At 50.3% G+C, this 21,248-nt stretch overlaps 2 protein-coding genes across 2 annotated transcripts; one reads left to right on the top strand and one right to left on the bottom strand.

Annotated features, from left to right (window-relative positions):
* The first annotated feature begins 8,336 nt into the window (after positions 1-8,336).
* Positions 8,337-16,277, top strand: Chst13 (carbohydrate sulfotransferase 13). Its single transcript, XM_051203329.1, has 2 exons — positions 8,337-8,414; positions 14,969-16,277. The coding sequence occupies exons 1-2, from the start codon at positions 8,373-8,375 to the stop codon at positions 15,806-15,808; spliced, it is 882 nt and encodes a 293-aa protein (XP_051059286.1). The 5' UTR covers positions 8,337-8,372; the 3' UTR covers positions 15,809-16,277.
* A 2,150-nt stretch (positions 16,278-18,427) lies between these two features.
* On the bottom strand, positions 18,428-20,216 carry CUNH3orf22 (chromosome unknown C3orf22 homolog). Its single transcript, XM_051203390.1, has 3 exons — positions 20,093-20,216; positions 19,662-19,787; positions 18,428-18,602 (listed from the first exon to the last, which is right to left on the bottom strand). Exons 1-3 carry the CDS (start codon positions 20,179-20,181, stop codon positions 18,428-18,430), a joined length of 390 nt encoding a protein of 129 aa, XP_051059347.1. The 5' UTR covers positions 20,182-20,216.
* Between the last annotated feature and the right edge of the window lie 1,032 nt (positions 20,217-21,248).

Raw genomic sequence — 21,248 nt, 5'->3', positions numbered from 1 at the left:
GCTCATCCATGCCCTTCCTGCACGCACAGGACCAGCTGCTTGCTTGGGTTCCCTAAGAGACTGGCTTCAGGGCAGCAAGACTCTCAGGTCAGGTGCAATCCCCAGCACACGGGACCTGCTGGATGTTGTTCTCTTCTACTATTTATTTTGTGGCATCAGGATGTAGTTCAGAGCTTCACAGTTTAGGAAATCCCTCTATCACTAAGCCATACCCCCAGCCATTTCTTTATGGCAAGGCCTGAACCTGGTGTCTCTCTCCAACCCAAACCCCTGGAGACAATAACTGGGGCCTGCCTTTCCCATCTCACCATTTGACAAGCTTCTGGGCCTTGACAGGATGATGACATCCCAGAGCAAACTGTAACAGGTGAAGCCGGGTCAGAGACAGACAGCTTCCTCAGGTTTTCTCTGCCCTGCATACTTTTGACTGCTGTCCTGCATTTGTGATGCAGCCCACCTCCCTTCCTACCTGAAAGTCACCATGGGCCTATGGGGCACTGGACAGGAAGGAGTTAGGCACTTTAGTTAAAACAGCTACAAGGAGGCCTCTATTGTAAAGCACCCTTTAATGCTTGGTTTTGTTTTTTATTTTTGTTTTGTTTGTTTCATAAGATCCTTGGCCCTGGAAGATTTGTGACCCCAACAATTATTCAATCCTTCTCTGATGGTGAGGTCTTTCAATCCTACAACCTTGGTACTGTCCTCATGGTTTCTCACTGCTTTGAACTCTCCTTGGGCATCTTGGGAAGCTGAGCTCCGACTTCAGCTGCTGGATCCCTGATTCATGGTCTCAGTTGCTGTTGTTTTAAACAGCTGGTGCAGGATGTAGGACTTTCTACCCACCATCAATGTCTGAACATGGCTCTTGGGTATTTTTACCCACAACAGAGGGGGAAACTTTTCCCTGGTACCTGTGCCATGATGGGTACAAACTTAGTTCTTAATTTGCAGAAAGGGCTGTGCCCTGATTGGTGCAGACATTGGTTGCTACACCAGTTCTGATCATGATCACGTGTGTTGCCATGTGAAGGGAGGGAGTTCTCCAAAGTGGTCTTCCCCAGAATGGGAACTGGGGGACTGCTGTGGACAGCAGAGGCTTCTAAGCCAAGGCCAGTGGAAGTGTCGAGGAGATAAGAATTTACGCTAAGGAGAAAGCATGCTGAGAGAAGAAGCTACTGATTTTTTTTTGGGGGGGGAGCAGGGTTTCACATTAGTTATAACGTCTGTCCTGGATCTTGCTCTGTAGACCAGGCTGGCCTCAAACTCCCAGAGATCCACCTGCCTCTGCCTCCCAAGTGCTGGGATTAAAGGTGTGCACCACCACCGTTCAGCAAGAAGCTACTGATTGTTAATAGCAGAGGGTCCCAGCACCCTGGGCCTGAAAGCTATGACATTTGCCAATATTGAGAGCCAGGAGTCCCAAAGCCTAGAGAAGAGAGAGAGTTACAATAGCTGCCCACTACTAGGGGTTAAAACCCAAGGTTCAGCGTCCAGCCTGAGCAGCTGGAGCCTAAATTTCTGGTCAACATGGCTTTGGCTCTTACAATGCCAGTTGTAGCCTCTGGCTCTGCTAGTATGGCCCATGGGCCTGGGGCAAGAATTTCTCCACTCCTAATTCCCACCTGCACAGGGTATAGGGTCCTAATGACTAGTAACAAGGCTAGACGCTGCAACTCAGTGTCGGGAGGGGAGGAGGGGGTTCCAGCCTCACCCATTCAGCCAGCTAGAGCGGGAACCTACCACTTGCCAGAAGCGCTAGACGCCACTCCTGGGCGGGTCCTAGGCTAAGGTCAGGACTGGGCGTGTCCTGGGCCTGGGCTGCACAGTGGGAGAACGCACCGGATGACTGTCGTCTGCCAGGAGCAGGACACGGCATGAGAAGGCACTCCTGCTGCCGCCAGCGGCGCTTGCCAGTGGTGGCATGTCTGGGCGCAGCGCTCCTGCTCCTGTACACGCTGCTGTTCCTGCGTTCCGGTGAGTGCGCGTAGGCTGGCCTGCACTGCAGGGCTCTACTAGCTGGAGCACCCCTGTGGAAGACAGGCGCCTTCCACTCCCCTCAGGGGTCTTCTTCCCAATTGCTGGCTGGCGAGGTGACCATTGTCTGGATCACCATTGTTTAGGTCAGGTTGTGATGGTGGCGGAGAACTTATGACTAGTGTAGGGGCTTGTCAGTGTTCCTACTCTCTGAGCTTTGAGAGTCATCTTTTGCTCCCACCTTGGGATGTCCGTTTCCATCTGAGACCCCGCTGAGTCCCTACATCCACAGAAGAACTGCACAATTCTATACCGGGGCCTGGAGATACAGGACCCACAACCTGCTCATACCAATTTCCACCAGGCATGTGGTCTCACTCTCAATGTGCCCAGGTCTACTCAGATCCTCTGGAGGACAATTCACTTTACAGACAACACTGAGGGCAGATGTCAGGGGCAGGGGCTGGAGGTGCCTAGGCAGTGGGCTACATTTGTGGCAGTCTGCCCATCCTATGCCTGTGTCTGTGGGATCTGCTCACTTACAAACAGGCTCATACACTAGGGTGCACAGGGGCATTAGTTGGGAGTGACTCAGGACAAAGGAAAACTGTTTTCAGGGTGGTACATATCCACAGAGGTACATGGGCCAAGCTGGTAGGTTGGGGGTCACTTAACAAGCTACCTGTTATCGGTCCCCTCCCAGGGTCTCAGGAGCCTCATCTATGGAATAGGTACTGACTCCATCTTTACAGAGCGTTTTGGGAGAGTGAGCTTGAATGTTACAGTAGACACTGCTTGGCCCTAAGCCCTTTCATCACATTGGATTCATTCTTAGGGATCCCTGGATGGAGAGCAGGGTTGGCCTGGGATACAGGAGGCCTAAGGAGTAGTCGCCAGGCCCATGCCTACTCACTCTGTCAATCAACAACTTCTCCATGACCAGACACAAGTGGCTGTGCTTGAACACCTCTGGAAGCCCCCGCCCTGCCCAGAGGGAGCCTTCCTCCCCTTACTGAGGAACTATTGGTGAATGGCTAGCCCTATCTATGTGCTTCCTCATGTCTAAAGTGTCCCTTGGCACAGTCTGGGGTGTGCTCCCAGTGTCTGCTGTTGCCACAGTCTCTGTCCACCCTGTCATTCATTGTAGACAAATGTTTACCCAGTCCTGGGCTGTGGTGGCTCAGGCCCCTCGGCATTCAACCAGAGCTGTATGATATGAGAGGACACATGAGAGTCTGGGCCCTGGGCAGTGTCTGCAGAGGAGCGTGTGTCTTGGTGGCTCTTAGCATGTCTTCATGCCTCTTGGGACCCATCTCTCCTGCTACCTCATCTAGCTAGGTCTGATAAGAGAAGAGAAACAATCACTTCCCTGGGGCTCTCCTCGCCCACAGGATCTGGAAGGGAAGGGGTGTTATGTGGGAACAGAAAGTGTAAGCATGTTTAGAGAAGGGGTCTCATGCTCTCCTCTCAACGCCTTTGCTCAGGTGGGGCCGCCATCTATACCTGTCAGCCCCAGGCTGGCCTCATGCTGTCTGCTCTGGGAAGTCCCCACTGACCCTGGCCCCATTCCCCATAGTCTGAGATGGTCTCTGAGCTTCCTCAGCTGCCATCCTTACCTCCCAGTTTCTCCTGATGCTCACAGCCCACTAGAATCGGTTTCCAGCTGCTAACTTTTCAGTCTTGGGTACACCAGAGCCAACCTCACCTCCCAGAGCTAGCTCTCCACTCACTTCAGGGGAGAAATGTGTGCTTATGGTAGGCACTAGCTGGTAGACAGTGGGAAGGTCTGGTCTGACTGCAGGGTGCAGGGCCCCACTGTCCTAGGCCTCAGGAGGTCATGCCCGTTTTTCCAGCCACATTTTTTATCAGGGGCTCATGGGGAAAAATTTATGGGTGATGAGGGCTTAGAGGCCAGGTTCTAGCTTCCCTGGGGAATCTCACTGCCTCTTTTTAGTGAGGAGCCCCAGAATCTGCTATCAACACTGGCCACCCTTGCCTCTGGGCTCCCAGTGGTGGTGCCACAGTCATCCCCAAGGCCGCCTTCTGTCCTTTGCTCTCTTTCCTGAGCCTGGTCCTGGTGACTGGACTTCCCCACTGCTCAAACGGCTAACCACATGTCTGTTGAACATGTTGCCACTGAGCTCGTCTAGGAGCAAGGAAATTTATAGGTGTCCCACCTCAAAGAGTTGCATTTTGATACTAAAACCCCAGGTCTCCATGTCATCTGCTCTTGGACACACACTTAGGGGTGGGGCTAGGGTCTTTGATCTGCCAACTGGGAGAACAGAAGAATCTCAGAACCCCTTGACCTAAATGTCAGACTGACAGCAAAAGGAGAGGCCATGGCTGTTGGGATGGAGCTCCCAAGAGGCTCGCCAGGTCCAGCTGGAATCCAGAGCTCAGGAGACTCCTGGGAAAATGCTCTCTGATAGGTCAGTCAGCTCAAGTAGGAGCAGGGATGCAACTGTGATCAAGGGGAAAGAAGCGGCTTTCTTAAACCAAGAGTTGTGGGGACAGGATTTGAGTCCTAGAGCCCAGAGTCAAGGGAGGAGGACAGGACAACTGCCCAGCACACCATCATCATCCCCACAGGGTCTGTGGCGGCGCCATTGCAGCTCCCTTGCCTTCCTTGCCTGGGATGGCGATTTGGCCGTATTTGTGCCACTTTACAAAGCAAAGATATTTAGAGTAGATGGAAAGAAGCACAGAAGTTGATTAGATGGGAAACTTAATAAACTGGTTTTTTTTTTTTTTTTTTTTTTTTTTTTTTTTTGTCAACTTGACACAGCTAAGGTTCATCTGAAAAGAGGAAAACCCCAGTTGAGAAAATGCTTCCATCAAACTAGACTGTAGAGGCATCTTCTTGATTAATGGTTGAGCAGGCCATGTGGATTGAGTCAGTAAACTGTTTCTCCATAGTATCTACTTTATTCCCTGACTATAGGCTCTTGTTTGAGCAACTTCCCTCAATGATGGAGAATGACTTGTGATGAAATAAACAAACCCTTTCCTCCCCAAGTTTTTAGTCATTGATACTGGGTGAGGTCTAAGTATTACAGGAAAACCAACACAGTTCCCCTACTTATAGAACTGACTTCCAGAGGTGTTACTCCTGCCCCAGGTCAAATGATTCCATCAGTAGCAAGCACTGTGGACAAACCGAAAGGAGGCTGACTTAGACTGGGCTTTAGTTAAAGTGTCTATTGATATGATAGACCCCATGATTTAAAGAGAGTCTATTTCAGCTTACACCTTACAGCACAGCCAATCATCAAAGAAGACAGGGCAAGAACTCAAAGCAGGAGTGGAAGCAGAGGCCACAGAGGAGAGCTGCTTACTGGCTTGCTCAGCCTGCTTTCTTATGGCACCCAGGACCTCCAGCCAAGGATTGGCACTGCCCACAGTGGACTGGGTCCTTTAACATCAATCATTTGAAAATACACCTTGGGCCCATCTGGTAGAGGCATTTTCTCAATTGAGGTTTCCTTTTCCCAAATGACTTTAGCCTGTGTCAACAGACATGAAGCTATCCAGTACAGTGACTGCAGATGTTTTCTGCCACATTTAGTGGAAACATGGTCAGCAAGAGACTTCTATCCTGGACAGGACCTGAACTCTGATGTGAGACAAACCAGTAGCTGTGATCACAGGTTTGTAAAAGTTAGTGAATAGAGTTTAAGTAGAACTGGAAAGAGGCAGAACGATCTTTCTTCCTGTGAAGAGCTTGTCCAATGTGTCCCACTCTCCCTTCAGGGCAATCACAGAGAGGAATGCCCCGACACTGGATTACAGGGCTCCCTGAAAAGATTTGGGGGGATCTGAGTGGGGCCAGCAGATCCAAGGCTCTGATCTCACCCACGCTGGTACTTGTGTTGGTTTGTCTTGCAACAGAACAGTGAGAACTTATTAACCAGAGTGTGGCTGTTGCAATGTGCTCTGGGCAGGACTCACTCCCACCCCACTCCCATCCCCCAAAGTAACCTGCCTTACCCTGCCTGGGGCATGGGGCTTCCTGCTGGAGGTGGGGGCTAAGGACTGGGGTCAGCTTTCGTGGAGTTTTCTGTGATGTTTCAGCCCACAGGTTCCTGCAGGCCTGTGCACTGATGTGTTTCACCCTGTGACCTTGTGTGCTTTGTCCCTCCCCATCATGGTAGGACACCCCACTTAGTAAAGCAGAGTTTGGGGACCCCTATGATGTGCAGGATGAGCAGGAGCCTGCCAAGTGGAGGCCTGGGCCTTAGCAGTGAAGACACTGGAACCTGAGTTGTCTTTGGAATCAATATCCTTGAGGTTTTGGCCTTGAGATTGCCAGTTTCCCCATCTAATAAGTGAGAAAGTAACAGTTTCCACCTGACAGGACAACGCAGGTCAGCTCCACACAGCACAGTTACACAGTATCTCCTGCCAAGGATCTCAAGGACCCCACCTTTGTGAGGACATGGATCCTGGGCAAAGCCCTCTGCTGTGGCCTGCAACACTTTCTCCAGGATTTCCTTCCACTCTTCAGGGGCACCAAAAGTTCTGGCGGGGCCTCACATTGGTGTCCTGAGCTGAAGGAGATGGCCTGACTGGATAGTCAGCATATTCCTGCTTGTCACAGGCCTGTTTCTCATCCCACAGGTCTGCTCTGGTCTCCTTCTAAAGTATTATTGTTTCCGGACTCTGTATCCAGGCTTTCTCCCAGCTGCAATCCAAGACTGTCCCCATCTATCTCCCATTATTGGCGCTCAGGCTTTTCCTCTTCTTTTCCCTCCCCTCTTTAAAGCAGGACAGTTGTTAGCTTCCCTGCTGCTTTGGGGTTAAGGGAAGTCTTAGTTCTGTGGAGGCCTCTCCCTGAACATACAAACCCACTGCCTCCCCCAGTTCCATTCTGTGTGTCTTGGGAAGGGGAGGGAGTACAGCTGGAAGCAGGTTAAGCAAGGCTGGGGGTGAAGGTCCTAGGGCTGCAGTGTGACCTATTTCGAGCTAGCCTCAGTGGTTTTGGTGGGTTGGACTCATGATCTGTGTGTGTGTGTGTGTGTGTGTGTGCACCATTCCTCTATAGCCAGCCTGTCCTTGTCAGGCATGAAGCCCTGGGCTCTTTGTTGGCAGGGTGGAGATAGCTTGGCCCTGTAATCTGTGACCACAGCTATTCCGGGAACCCCTGGTGCCTGTCCTCCACCCACAAGCCTTGGGCATCTGTTGTGGAACCCACTCTTAGACAGCTGTGGTCTGGCCAGGAAATGGAAGGCCTTAGGCAAGGAGTGGCTTCTGGAAAGACAGGAACCTCCGAAAAGGGCTGTGGGTCAAATGGCTGTGATGTGGTCCCTCCAGGCTGTTCTACCTTGCCCACAGACCTACAGGGAACAACAGTCCCCCAGCTGCTTGCTAAGGCTCTAAGAAGACCCCTTCACTAGGTGTTCTAGAGGGACACATCTAATCTGAAGAATGGTGAGGACACTATTTTCCCCAAGTGTTGAGAGATGTCACTGCCATGTTGCAATCCTGCTCAGACTCCTGATGCAGTTGCCGTATTTAGCAACAGCTTATAATTAGCAGCACCTGCCTATCCTGGTAGCTCATTCTCAAAAGAAAGTTCTGTTCTACCAAAAAGGCAGCAGGATCAGAGACCCTTCCAGGTAGAGTCTGGAGAAGTTCAAGGACTGGGTTCATGGGCATCCTCAAAACAGGCTTCATGCACGAGCCCCCCCTCCCCCCGCCACTTACACACACACACACACACACACACACACACACACACACACACACACACGGCCTGAGGTGTTCAGACATCTCTGTAGTCTTAAGGATGCTGAAGAATGAAAGATAAAAATATAGTGTCCCTGTCCAGTTCTGGAAACAGGTAACTCATCAGGAGTAGCATCCAAACCTCTGACCTCTGGCCATGTGCATGCTCCCAGGGGCTTCTATGGTACTTCATATAGCCTAATGCCCTCACTCTAGCAGCCTACAGTCTGGCTATGCCACCGCCCAGCCTTTCTGGATGCTCAAATCCATATTTAGGGACTGGACCGCCATCAGACTTGTGAGCCCCCAGGACTCAGCAGAACTGGCTGGCAGTGGGATGGGGGTGGCACTGAGACCAAGGAGAAGAATTGGATGGGGCTGGGTGCTCTTCCCAGAAGGCAGGCAGGCTCCTTTCCTCTTATCCCCTGTACTTGCCACTCTCCAATGGGGGAGGGGAGAGTTTGAGGGTAGGAATGACCCAAGCACACTGCCCTACCAGTGCCCACCCTTTACCCAATCCCCAGGAGGCAGAAAAGACACTGGAGGAAAATAAGTCACACAAGTGGGTTAAATGAGTCCTAGGGATACTGGCCAAACCACAGTGATCTCTCTCTCCTCGTTGCCCTTTAGCATTTGAAAATAAAGCCCTGGGCTCTAGCTGGTTTGGAGGAATGAGGAAGAGTCCCCTACAGCTGCTGCATGACCTGGACCAGGTAAGTGACTGGGATGCCCTTTTACATCCTGGATAGGAAGCTACAGTCTCCTGCATACCTCTGTCATAGTCTGTCCAGTATGGGCAACAGGGCTTCCTGTGTAGCCTGGAAGTCCAATTTTCCCAGCTCATCACCCCTCCCACCACACTCCCACCACAGGCCTGTGCTTGTTCTGTGCTATGTATTGCAGACATGAGGAAATAAAACAGCTCCATGTCTGTCCCAGGGGACCAGTGGTGAACAGGTGGTCATTATGCCATGCTTGTCCCAGGGGATAAGCAAACAGATGGCCATTAAATTATGCCTGTCCCAGGAGTTCAAATAGATGGCCATTGAGTTCCCAAATTTTAGATGTGGTACAACATGGGAATGTTCAGAGGAAACCCTACCCCAGAGCAGATGGAGCAAGTATCCCTACTGGGACTGCACACAGCCTGAGAAAGGCTCTCACACATCTAACAGCACAAGCACTCCTTGACTTAGGATGGGGTTAGCGCCCAAGGAACCCAGTTTGCTTACATATTGTTAAATCAAAATGGGACCCTTGACCATACAGGAAACTGCAGATGTAGCTGCTCTCCTAGTGATTGTGTGTGTGTGTGTGTGTGTGTGTGTGTGTGTGTGTGTGTGTGTGTGTGTGTGTGTGTGTAGTCAGACTCACTGTCCTCTCCCCCTACAGGGGAAGATCTAAGCCCATGAAAAAGTCTACATTCAAAGTTAGCAGCAGCTCTTTCTGAATGCCACCATCATAAAGTTGTTTTTTTTAAAACTAAAATCAAACAAGTATGACTACCTAAATACCACTAGGAGACCCCACACCTGGTGCATGAATTAGCACCTACTGTATGAAGCCATTCTTGTACCAGGCTTTTTTCTTTTTGAGCCAGCAACCAGCTCCCAAACCATGACACAGGGACTTGATAATTTTGAATGCTCAATCTAGCTTAGGCTTATTTCTGACTAGCTCTTTTAATTTAAATTAACCTTTTTCTCTTTATCTACCTTTCCTCTCAGGAATCATTCTCTTTTCTTACTTTCTATATATCTTATTTTCATTGCTTCTCCTATCTAGCTGGATGGCAAGTGCCTGGCTTCTTGCCAGGGCCTTGTCCCTTGTTCTATCCTCCTTTTTCTTTCTCGTTCCTCTTCTGTCTCTTCTTTCTCCTATTTATTCTCTCTGCCCAACATCCCTGCCTATCCCTCTCCTACCTAGATATTGGCCATTCAGCTTTTTATTAGACCAATCAGGTACCTTACGCAGGCAAGGCGAAACAAATACAACACATCTTTTTATAATTATACATACATCCTAACAGTTAAATGCAACATACAAATGTAACACACCTTTACACAGTTAAAGTAATACCCCACAGCATAAATAAATGCAAAGCATCTTTTCCCAGTTAAAATAATATTGCTCAACACATTCTCTTGTGCTGAGACTAAGTGGCAAATAGCTGGACCGGGTTCTGCCCTCACAAGCAGACAGCACAGCTAGGTAGGACATAGTCTGACCAGCATTTACACATTCATGAAATCAAGAGTTGTGCTCTGAGGGAATAGTGGGGACTACAGGGAACTCTCCAAGGGGATTCTGGTAGGGATGGGGAGAGAGTATTATCCAAGAGAGGGGCTTGCAATGGAACCTAAAGAGGAAAACTTGAACACCACAGTCAGAGGGAACATCTAGGCCAACAACCTTATAGAGGAGGGCAGAGAGGTTGTCTACACTGAGCCTGGGAGGTAGGCAGCATTCCATGTGCTTGCAAATCAGTGGCAAGGGGAATGGGAAGCCATGGAGGATTTTAAGCAGGGGCAATCAACAGGGGCAGCAGGGACAGAAGATTCTCTTGGACTGCTGTGTGGGGAATAGTGAGGTTATCTTCTGAACCTAGCCACACCCTTGGGTTGCAGACAAGGAAGTCCTGGTTCAAAGAATATGTCTGGCTCATTCCTGGTTGCACACTGAGTAGGTGGAGGACAGACTCTTAAGAGGTCCTAGATTCGACTAGCTGTGCAGCCTTCAGAGGGACAGATGTGTCCTCTAGAGTTTCAGGATCCAGGGACTGTTGGAGTCAAATCCTTTGAAGCCATATACCTTGACTGTGGAGACATGGCAGCAATAGAAATGTCAGGGGATGAGGACTGATCTTGTTTCATCTTATGCAAACCACAATTAATATAAAGCTACTGTTATGTCTGTTAACTGATGGGAAACTGAAGCAAAGGGCCAAGACCCTGCACCAGTCATGGAGCTCATAAAGAACTGAGTCAGCTGGGTGACTGGGAAGCTCACTGGGAGGAGCAAAAGCTGTAGTGCAGATGTGGTCCCAGCCGTTGAGTCCCTACAACCAGCCCCAAGCTTAAGAGCCAGCCTCTCTCAAAATGCCATGACCTCAGGAAGCTCACTTCTCCCATGCCTGGGTTTTGTCATCTGCTGAGGGGACCATGTTGACTGTCTTAGAATTTTCAAGTCTGTAAACAACAGCAGTGTTAACAGAAAGGCCAGCAGCCCCATGGGACAGCAGTGGCATAGTGCCCTGTCATCCTCTGATTGTTGACTGCTGTTACAGATTTGTAGCCTTATGACTGCAGGATGACTGCCGTCCTCACAGGAGAGGATCCCAGGATGGGGTGGGTGATTGAAGGTCTGGGTGTTTCCCCCCATGCCTTCTTCCTTTGTACCCCAAGGAAAAGCCTTTCCCAGGAGCAGCTGGCCAACTTCCCTACATCTCTTTGATCAGAGCCAGACCATATGCCTACCCTAGACTCATCCATTTTGTGAAGGTGTGAGGCTGCAGGCTGGTTCTTCTGAGGCTAGGCACAAGTCCCAACACAGTTTATGAGTAGGGAGGTGAGTCAAGGACTAGATGGCATTCCTCTACAAGGGTGTGCTGGGCTGTGAGGAGGTTGAGGGCAGTGTGGCCTGTGGGGCTCTGGGTGCAGCCAGGTTTCCAAGGCACTCCTGGTAGCAAGAACAGGATGGTTTCAGTCTACAGACCCTATGGCATAGCTGAACTTGGCATGGTGACAAAGAACAGTGACAGTTCAGTGCAGTTCGTGTCTCTTCAGCTAGGTTCTGATCCTTCCCAGATGGGACTGGTCCTTGTGTGGGCTCCAGGCAAGATCTAGGATATACATTGTAAGGAGTCTTTTTCTGTCCTTCTAGTCAACTCCCAAATAATGACAGGGGAACTTCTTAATTAGGAAAGCTCAGCTAGGTCCTAACTAGTTCTTATAACTTAAATTGACCCATTTATATTAATCTACATTCTATCATGTGATGTTAGCTCTCTTCCACCTTGTACTTTTTTCCTCTCCATATCTCCTGGTGTTTTGTACATACCTAGATATCTCCTCTTCCTTCCTCTCTCTGCCCAGAAGTGTTATAACTCCTACCTAGCTATTGGCCGTTCTGCTTTTTATTATACCATCGTCACACAGTGTACAAATATCCCACAACAGTGCATTTTAACTCTTCCAAAATGTCACTTTCTGGAGTTCAAGTCTGTATCTCTGCTTGTCTACTTCCCTGCTTTAGCTCTCCTTTGGAATTAACACAAGCAGGATAACTAACAAAGAACCCCCACATTACATCACCAACTCCCTCCCTTTTACTCTAAAGCCCATCCCAGCCTGTGGATTCTGGGACTCGGTCAGCATTTAAAGGAAAAGAAAAAGTGCCCCTCCACCCATCCTTTCTGAAACACTTTGTGTTCTTCCCTCCCCCATAAAACACAAAGGTCACGTCATTTAATAAATCATGGACCGCTGCAGAATACTTTTAAAAAGCCTTAGAAACACATATGTTCATGTGGGCACATACCCACATACCACCAGCATCCATGATCTCATGCCCAAAGCTGGGGATCTACCATTTCTTCCTCTACTATGGCCTCTGAGCTAAGGCCTTTAACTTCCTGAGAAATAACTCAGCATAAATTCACTATTTTGAAATGGCTGATTCAGTGGTTTTTCATATTTTACATGTGACCTCACCACTGTATAATTCCAGAACATTTGTAACACTGAGAGACTATGATCATATTATGGTTATTCCTATTCCTTCTCTTCTAGCCCGACAACCACTAATCCACTTCCTGTCTGTAGATTTACCTGTTTTGAATATCTATACAAAAGGAATCATATGACTGTTCAGTTAGTCCCAACACTCAGGAGGTCGAGACAGGAGAATAACTTGTAAGTTCCAGGACAGTCAGGGTGGCCCTGTGTCAGAGAGAGAGAGAGAGAGAGAGAGAGAGAGAGAGAGAGAGAGAGAGAGAGAGAGAGAGAGAGAGCGCCATACAATAGTTGGCCTTTTATGCCTAGCTTCTTTCACCCTGCATAAAGCTTTCAAGGCTTATCTGTGTTGTGGAATTTGTCATACTTTCATCCCACTTAATGGTGAATAATATTGTTACGGATATGACACATACTATTTATCCATTTGTCAGATAATGGACATTTAAGATGTTTCCATGTTTTTGCCAATAGGAATAATGCTGCTATGAACACACATGTACAAGTTTTTGTGTGCATATGTTTTTAGTTGTTTGGCAGCTTTGAGCTATGCTTAGGCAGGTGAGAACAGCAGTAAATGGTGCCATATGATGTTATAGCCCTTACTCAGGCCTGGAGTATCAGGAACTTTAGTCCTACTAATGTTGCTGCTCCTGTGTCAGTGCAGAAAGTCAGGGTTCCTAAACCTTTTACATGAGCCAATGTCACAGTGCTTGGGCTTGCCTTTGAGATTCGACCCTAAACACCTGGCAGGGTTCTAGAATTTTCCAGGAAACAGGGCATGCACTTTCCCCTTCTCTGGTTCTTTAAGCCTTCTATACTCTGTGGTCTTTGCCTGTTCTGGCCATTCTCTGAGTGTTCAGCTGCCAGACAGCTGGCTACCTTGCTGTGCAGTGCAGGCTGCAGCAGCAGGCGCTCTTCCTCAGCTGAGTCTCCTGCCTGCTGCCATCTCAGCCCACACTACAGAAAGTAGGCAAGAGAAGACCTTCCAGAGAAGCGTCTGATGCTGCAGCACCCAGAAAGGCTGTGATCTTTGTACAGTTTTCTCAAGGTGTCTGTAAGTGTTCAAGATGGTCTGTGATGGCATAAGGAGAGTTTGGCTATTTTCATGTCATCCTTTTAGTCAGGACGTCCAGGGAAAAAGTCCAGCAGCTGCTAATTAGGAACCCAAACGACTCATTCCCCAAATCTTTGATTATTTTCAGAAAAACAAACAGCAGAAGGATGGCACAGTTATCAACACCAAGAGTAACTTTAATAGATTTTAACAATGCCCTGCACCCTAGTGGCCTCCCTTTGTCAATCTCAAAACCATGGAGGTGGAAAGACAGTAGGGGCTAGTCTTAGATGAGGATCCTATTGAAGAATAAATTTGAAGGATTACTCTGTAAGTACAGCTTGGGTCTTTGAGTGGCTAAGGCTCCCTAAGTGGTCCACACCCTTGGTCCTCTGAATAGGACCTAATTTATGGTGCTATACTGTGATTGGAATACAGGAAGTGATAGATAAATACTGGTGGCTGGTGCCCCTTCCCCCAGAGCAAAAACAGACAAGGAAAAGATCAAGATTCCTGACAAAGCACTGAGATTAACATTTGATAGTGGGGGGCTGGAGTAAGACCACTCACTGCCCTTCTAGGGAACCCAGGTTTGATTCCTTGCATCCACATGGTGGCTCATTCCCATTTGTAGTTCCAGGGGATTCGACACCCTCTTCTGGCCTCTTTGGGCACTGCATGCACGTGGCACACCCAATGTATATGAAGGCAAAATACCCATATGTATAAAATGAAACACTAAGCTGGGGGGGGGGGGGATGATAAATCAAGGTCCAAAGAAATGTGTCCATCCATTAATACAGAATCAGAAGTCTATCTAACCGCCACACACATAAAAAACCATATCCTACAAGTATCTGAATGGCTAATGCCAAGGGAGGGCTTCAAAGCTAGCGGGGGCACAGCCATGCCGTTGTCCTTGTCAGAGTGGGTGAAGTGGGGAAGACATAAGAAGGCAGCAGGAATTAAACCCAGTAGAGGACAGAGAGTATATGTGTGCCTGTGGTTATATACTGTGCACCCTGCCCTTGACCATCCTTTATTCGGTTTACCCAGTTCTGTAAAGACTCAATCTCGGCAATCCTAGAATGCACACAGTACCCAGCACATGTAGGTCTTCTCATCCTTCCTGCCTCAGCAGTTAGACTGCGTTTCTTCCAATTCCAGGGTAGATTTTGACCCCAGACCATGCAGAGATTGGTAACACCTCTGGGGTTCCAGTTTCCTCAATCTCTCTCTCTCTCTCTCTCTCTCTCTCTCTCTCTCTCTCTCTCTCCCTCCCTCCCCTCCCTCCCTCCCTCCCTCCCTCCCTCCCTCCCTCCCTCTCTCTTTCTCTGTGTGTGTGTGTGTGTGTGTGTGTTGGGGGGGGGTGATCCCTTGCCTGAGTCCCTGGGCACATGGCATCTGTGCAGCCTTGGCCTGGAGCCTGCTGCACTCTGATGCTCCATCCTGCCCGCCTCCATCACTTTACCTCCAGGGTGGGCACTCTGTGATGGCCCAGGTACACCAGCAGCGGCGCGAGCTGCTACACCAGGCCTGCAGCCGCCACACACTACGACAGCGCCTGCTGCAGCCAGAGGACCTGCGGCACGTGCTGGTGGACGACGCACACAGACTGCTGTACTGCTACGTGCCCAAGGTGGCTTGCACCAACTGGAAGCGCACGCTGCTGGCACTGCGTGGCCGTGGGGACCCAGGCTCCATCCCTGCACACGAGGCGCACGCGCCTGGCCTGCTGCCCTCTCTGGCTGACTTTGCACCGGCAGAGGTCAACCGGAGGCTGCGCGACTACCTAGCCTTTCTCTTTGTGCGCGAGCCCTTCGAGCGACTGGCCTCCGCCTACCGCAACAAGCTGGTGCAGCCACACAGTGCGGCCTTCCAGCGGCGCTATGGCACGCGCATCGTGCGCCGCCTACGACCACACGCGCAGCCGGACGCGCTGTCCCGTGGCCACGACGTGCGCTTTGCGGAGTTCCTGGCCTACCTGCTCGACCCGCGCACACGCCGCCACGAGCCCTTCAACGAACACTGGGAGCGCGCGCACGCGCTGTGCCACCCATGCCTAGTGCGCTATGACATAGTAGGCAAGTTCGAGACGCTGGCTGATGACGCAGCATTTGTACTGGACCTGGTGGGTGAGCCTGGTCTAAGCTTCCCGGCTCCACCACGGAGGCCAGAGAAGGACCCCACTCGTGACCAGGCCCGGCGCCTCTTCCAGGACATCAGCCCCTTCTACCAGCGCCGCCTCTTTGACCTCTATAAGATGGACTTTTTTCTCTTTAACTATTCTGCCCCCTCCTACCTGAGGCTACATTAGGGTCGGTGGATGCTGAGGAGGCCTGTGACTGCTGTGACCAAGAGGCTGTCAGGAAGCCTGAAGTGAACCTGGTAGTGTGGTTTGGAGAACCATTCTAATACCTTACCCAGTGGGCCTGACCAAGATCCTGGAAACAGGCCCCACTCATACCAACTGGGTTGGGCACAGCTTGCCTCGGGTGACGGTTCTGGCCCTTTCTGCCTTTGGTTTGATCAATATCTCTTCTGCTGCACGAGGCAGGCTTCTTTCCAGGAACCCAGGTTTTTGTTTGTTTGGTGGTAGTGGTGGTTGGTTGGTTGTAAGAGGCCATTCTCGGTCATGTCTATGCAGAGCCTGTCCATGGTGCTACAAGACAGAATGCCAGGGTTTGGCTCAATGTGGTCTGATATCCTGCCCTGTGCCTTCTTCTCTTCACTCAGGCTGGCAAGCCAGAGAAAAGGCATGTCCTGCCCAGCTTGGGAGGAATGGCTGTCCCTGTCAGCAGGCACTGCTTAGGAGACAGTGTGAGCTGCTTGCTGCCACCTTGCAGTTATAGGATGGTAGAGTAGTAACATTCCGCCTCTACCTGGCAGATCTACCTTTGATCACATTGCAAAATTCCAGGTCTTCCCCTGTGTCTTCAGAGGCGAGGCAGGATGCAATATGGTGGCAGGTGTTTGTTGTGTATTTTATTTTTTTTAATAAATATGTTTTGGTACATTTTCACTTTGGAGATTTTCTCTGCCTCGTTGGGCCATTTATCTGCCAGATCTTGGGCAACTCGCCGTGTTTCTGAACCTCAGTTTCTTCTGCTGCTGAGTGGCACAAGAATGCAAGGTGGCAGGCAGATCAGAGGAAAGCGGTCATGGAACCTATGCCAGGTCCACAGTAGTCCACAGGTGGTGGTGATGGTGGCAGCAAGCGGGCGGCTGGAGTTAGAGAGCAGCCAAGAATAACCAATGGGAGAAGAAATGGTGGAGGAGACAAGGAACAGCGGAGAGGGCCAGGAGCTGTGACTGAAGGGCTGTGGGGACAGCTCGCTCACTGTAGGAGCAAATACCTGTCAACAAGTTGTGACAGCAGCAGACACCTCTACCGCTGATGCTGTTGACTCACTAGAGATGGGCGGCCTTTAAAGCTCAGGGAAATGCTCCCCCAGCCTGAGCGTGCGGAGCCCCTGGTCTCTGCTTCTACAGGGCCCATGGCTCTCAGGATTTGAGCTGAAGCCTCTGGCTGTGCCAGTCCAGCCCTGGGCCTCAGGCACTCAAGGGTTGGGACTGGCAGCACTGCATAGTTTTTCCTCATGGCCTCAGTTTTCTATCTAGGTAAAGGAGAGCCTCAGGCAACCAACTGAGAGCAGGCAAAGTCAAACCCTGTCTGTGGGGTGCAGAGGGGCCCTGGGACCTGCCTCCTCAGTCATTCACCCCTGGCCTTTGTTTGTGCTGGGTTCTCCTCACAGGAACCTGCAGGAGGCCTTCAGAGCATGTCTGTGAGCAGCCATTGGCCTGTGCAGGCCCTTGACTCTATGGATCTTGAAAGGAACTGCCCCTACTACTGATGGCTATCTTGAGTCCTTGTCCCAGGCCTGCCCTTCTCCCCACTGGAGGAATGTGTGGAGCCCAGGGGCTGGTATCTTTCCCAGCAACCCAAGACCATAACTCTGCCCTTCCAACCAAACTGTGGAGTGAGAGGCTGGGGCCTGTAGTCACACCAGCCATCACCCACTCTCTGTGCTTAGGTATATCCTGGCCCTCACTCCGTAAGGAGTTCAGCTGTTCACACCTGTTTCTGAATCACTTGCCTTGGTTACTAGCTCAACTCAGCTTCCAGGAAGCCTCTGATGGAACCTTTTAGCTGAAGCTGACACCCAACTATAATGCCACAGTCCCAGGTGTGTCACATCCAGATGTTTTGAAGTGCTGTCCTGCCACCATCACTTCCATGATTATACACTCTGATGATGGTCACACACACGTGCTCTCTAATGAGGCATCAACTATTATGCTCCATGTAGATGTTTCCTCACATGCCAACATGTCCCCATGCAGACAACACACTCTAATGCATACACACACATTTTAGTATATACAAGACAGTTCTCAGATACTTCTATAATTTAAGAATATTTCTATACCTTATAGATCATTCCAGATCAATACATAGTTGCCTCTTTCTTTTAATGGCTACCTAAGGTTGCAGGTGCAGCTATGAGCATTAGCAATGCCTACTAGCAGGTGTTTAGTTGGCTTCCCACTCTTGCTATTTTCCAACTACTAGAACAAGTGCCATTATTGTCCCAACACCTTGGCTTACATGCACATGTATCTGGATAAAGTTCTAGAAGTGTTATTTGCCCTATTTATTCTTTACTCCAAGGCCGTATGATCAAATATTATAACCATTTTAAAAACGAGAATCTAGAGGCAGATTGACTAAGCAGAAATGGGATTTAAACCTGCCAAGTTTATTGACGCTGTACGGTCTTTGGGTGTCAGGGATGGACCACCCCTGGTTTTTGGTGGCCTAGAATGCTGCTTGCATTTACAAATGTTTCTATGGCAGCTGCCTGGAGCAGAGAGAAGGTGGCTGAGAAAGGGGCCATGGAGAGTGGATGTTCTAGGGGAAACTCTCAGATGGCGCTTAAGTCTCACTGGTGTAGGGCTGGTCAGCACTGGCCTTCGGAGGAAGCAGCTTGCCAAGGTCTTGTCTGGGGAAACGAAGTCTCAGTAATTTAAGTTCCCAGTGCTTACACAGTGGGGGATGAGGAGTCTGTGAGTAGAAGCTGAATGGTGATGTGTAGTCCGGAGTTCCAACCCTAGAGAAGCCATACAGAACCACACCTGGCCCAGGGAACCTTGCAGGTTCCAACCAGCCAGGGCATACTTAGGAAGGCTCTTGAAGGATGTCTCCAGCTAGCCCCATCCCAGCCACATATGCAGCCTCTGTAGTCAATGGCTACAGCCAAAGAGGCACAGGGAGTGGCCCACACACCACTCTTGCTACCTGCTTGTCCAGCCTTGGAAATCCGAGTTAGACACAGCAGATTCAAATGCTTCTGGGGCCTCAGGGTGTACCCTGGTCCTGCCTATCCACTGGGTGAGCTATGTTGGTTGATAAGTTCAGCTAAGTCATGCACAGTTTTCTTCTGTGGTTACCATCACCTGAGACTACATCCTAGCTTCCCACCAGAGACTGTCCTCAGTCCGAGACTGGCCCCTCCCACCTGTGCCTGGCTCCTCTTACCTTCTGGCCTGAGGCTGCCTTCACAAGTCCACTAGGTGGGTCCTTGCTCTCTTCCCCCTTATGGTGCCTGCAAGTGCACTCCCCTACACCAGCTTCTTCAGGGTTCCTGTTCTTTTTTCACCTTGCTCCCTCTCCTTCCTCCATGCTCTGGGTCCCACAACTGACCTTGTTGGCTGGGCTTGCAGCAAGAAGTAGGAAGAATTTAGAGCTAGAGGACCTCATGGGGCCAGGGTTTCTCCACTTGCACCTGCTCTTCTGATCTGATGTGGTGAGCTGTACAGCTTCCATATCTATTCCCTAGCTCCAGAGCCCTGGCTGCTCCTGCTGGGGAAGAACTACTTTCTCACAGTGGCCATACTGAGGCATTGGGGTGGGGCTGGGGTGTCAGGGTTCCCTTTGCCATCTGTCCCTGAAGTCCCTCAGGATGGAGCGGCTTGTCCACCACACCTGTGTACAGGCAACGCTTGTAGCCTAGTGGTTTACGATGAAGCAATGTAGTCACGTGTCTGCTGACTCTCTGAGAGGACCTGCCCGAAGGTGACTGAGGTTTCCCTGTATAGGGCAGGGTGATGTCAATGAGACAAATGTGTCTTTGTGTGGCCATTGAGATCACCCAAAGTCAGGAACTTACCTTGGGAGGGGAATAGACCGAGTTGGCACCAGCTTCTTCTGTAAGGGCAGCTGATCCTTCAGTGAGTTGCTCTTGGCCTGCCAGGACTGTATGGATGCTGGGTTGGGCTCTGTCAACCAACATAACCTAGAAGAGCCCTTGAGTGGTTAAGTGCCTGCAGCCAGCCACCCAGAGGAGTTCACACCTGGACCTTCCTATGTGTCTGGCCTCATATTCAGTGCTTTACAAGCCCTTCATTCCACCTTTTGGCTTCCCTGAACTTGGACAGCAGGTGACGAAGGGAGAGCTAGATCTTTGACCACAACAGTGTTCCTAAGGACTAGTCCCCCCCCCCCCATCTCCACCTCCTCAGAAAATTCCAGCTTCTCAGACCTAGGAACAATATGAGGGTGGCAACAGGACTCAGACTTAGGTGTCTAGGCCTCTTGTACCTGTAAGGAAACTTCTTGAGGAGTCTCTCCTGGGCCTTGATTTTGCGTTTCTTATATCGGTGGGGCTTCTTGGGGCCTTTCGATTCCATCACAGAGGGAGTCAGGCTCTGTTCCTCTCAGCCATGGCTAGAAAACACGAGGAGGCTACTACAGCAGAGGCAACACTGAGGTCATGAGTGGCATCTGTCAAGCTCATGTGACTTCCCCACTGATAGAGAACATTGTTACTGCCTCATTTACCATGGGAAGGGAAAAAGACCAACAGCAAGCAAACTGCTTTGCTTGCATCCACCCAGGAAAAATAGGAATGCTGAGCTTCCAGAATAGCTCAATCCTAAATGACCATGTAGGTGGCAGAAGTCTCTTCCAGCCACCTGCCATCCATTTGCAGGATGGCCCTGTCAGCAGCTGCTTCCCTCTGGGATTGGGACCACTGTAGAATCCAGGGAATCTTTTAACTCCATAACACCCATTCCACACATTGCTACATCTTACAGCAGTAAGTGTAACTTCACTGACTGGTATGGGGATGTTCCCACAGGCTACTGAAGCTCACCAAGACAGCCTAGCTTAAATCTCCCATGTGACAAGGGTTAGGACTTGGATCACAAAGCCCCCAAACTGCTCCTGTCCAGGAAGGTGCAAGCAGTAGAGCTACTGTGGCCCCACAGCTGTGCTCTCCTGCCACACTCAGAAACCTTGGTCATATGGGAGGCCCAGGTCCAGGGTGTTCTGGGAGCAAGCAAACTAGCAGAGCTGCACATTGGTGCACAGGATTAAATGACACCACAGGGGTTGATGCTGGCCATAGTTCTGGGTGCCAGGCCACCCATGGAGCCATAACCCCATGGCTTAGTGCCAACAGGGTCCATGGGCCCATTGCAAGGTCGGAAGCTTCTGAGGTCACAATCAGTGACAAGGTAGCTGCTGACATCTCTCACAGCAGCTAAAGGGCAGGTGTCCCAGCCTATATAGATCTGCTAGGACATCTTATCTTGCTAAGGAAAGGGGAGAGAGAGATAGACTGAGAGAGAGAGAGAGAGAGAGAGAGAGAGAGAGAGAGAGAGAGAGGAGAGAGAGAGAGGAGAGAAGCAGAGACAGAAACAGGAGAGTTGGGGGACCTGAAGAGGGACAGGCAGCAAGATGGTTGAAAGAT

Source organism: Phodopus roborovskii, unplaced genomic scaffold (genome assembly GCF_943737965.1).
Source record: "Phodopus roborovskii unplaced genomic scaffold, PHOROB, whole genome shotgun sequence".
NCBI lineage: Eukaryota > Metazoa > Chordata > Mammalia > Rodentia > Cricetidae > Phodopus > Phodopus roborovskii.
This window is presented reverse-complemented; position numbering and strand designations above follow the sequence as displayed.

Coding starts and splice junctions, on each gene's coding strand:
- CUNH3orf22 (XM_051203390.1), bottom strand. CDS start 20,181: ATGGAATCGAAAGGCCCCAAGAAGCCCCACCGATATAAGAAACGCAAA. Junction 19,788..20,092: donor CTCAAGAAGTTTCCTTACAG/GTACAAGAGGCC, acceptor GGGCTCTTCTAG/GTTATGTTGGTTGACAGAGC. Junction 18,603..19,661: donor CGGTCTATTCCCCTCCCAAG/GTAAGTTCCTGA, acceptor TGGCTTCTCTAG/GGTTGGAACTCCGGACTACA.
- Chst13 (XM_051203329.1), top strand. CDS start 8,373: ATGAGGAAGAGTCCCCTACAGCTGCTGCATGACCTGGACCAG. Junction 8,415..14,968: donor TGCTGCATGACCTGGACCAG/GTAAGTGACTGG, acceptor CTTTACCTCCAG/GGTGGGCACTCTGTGATGGC.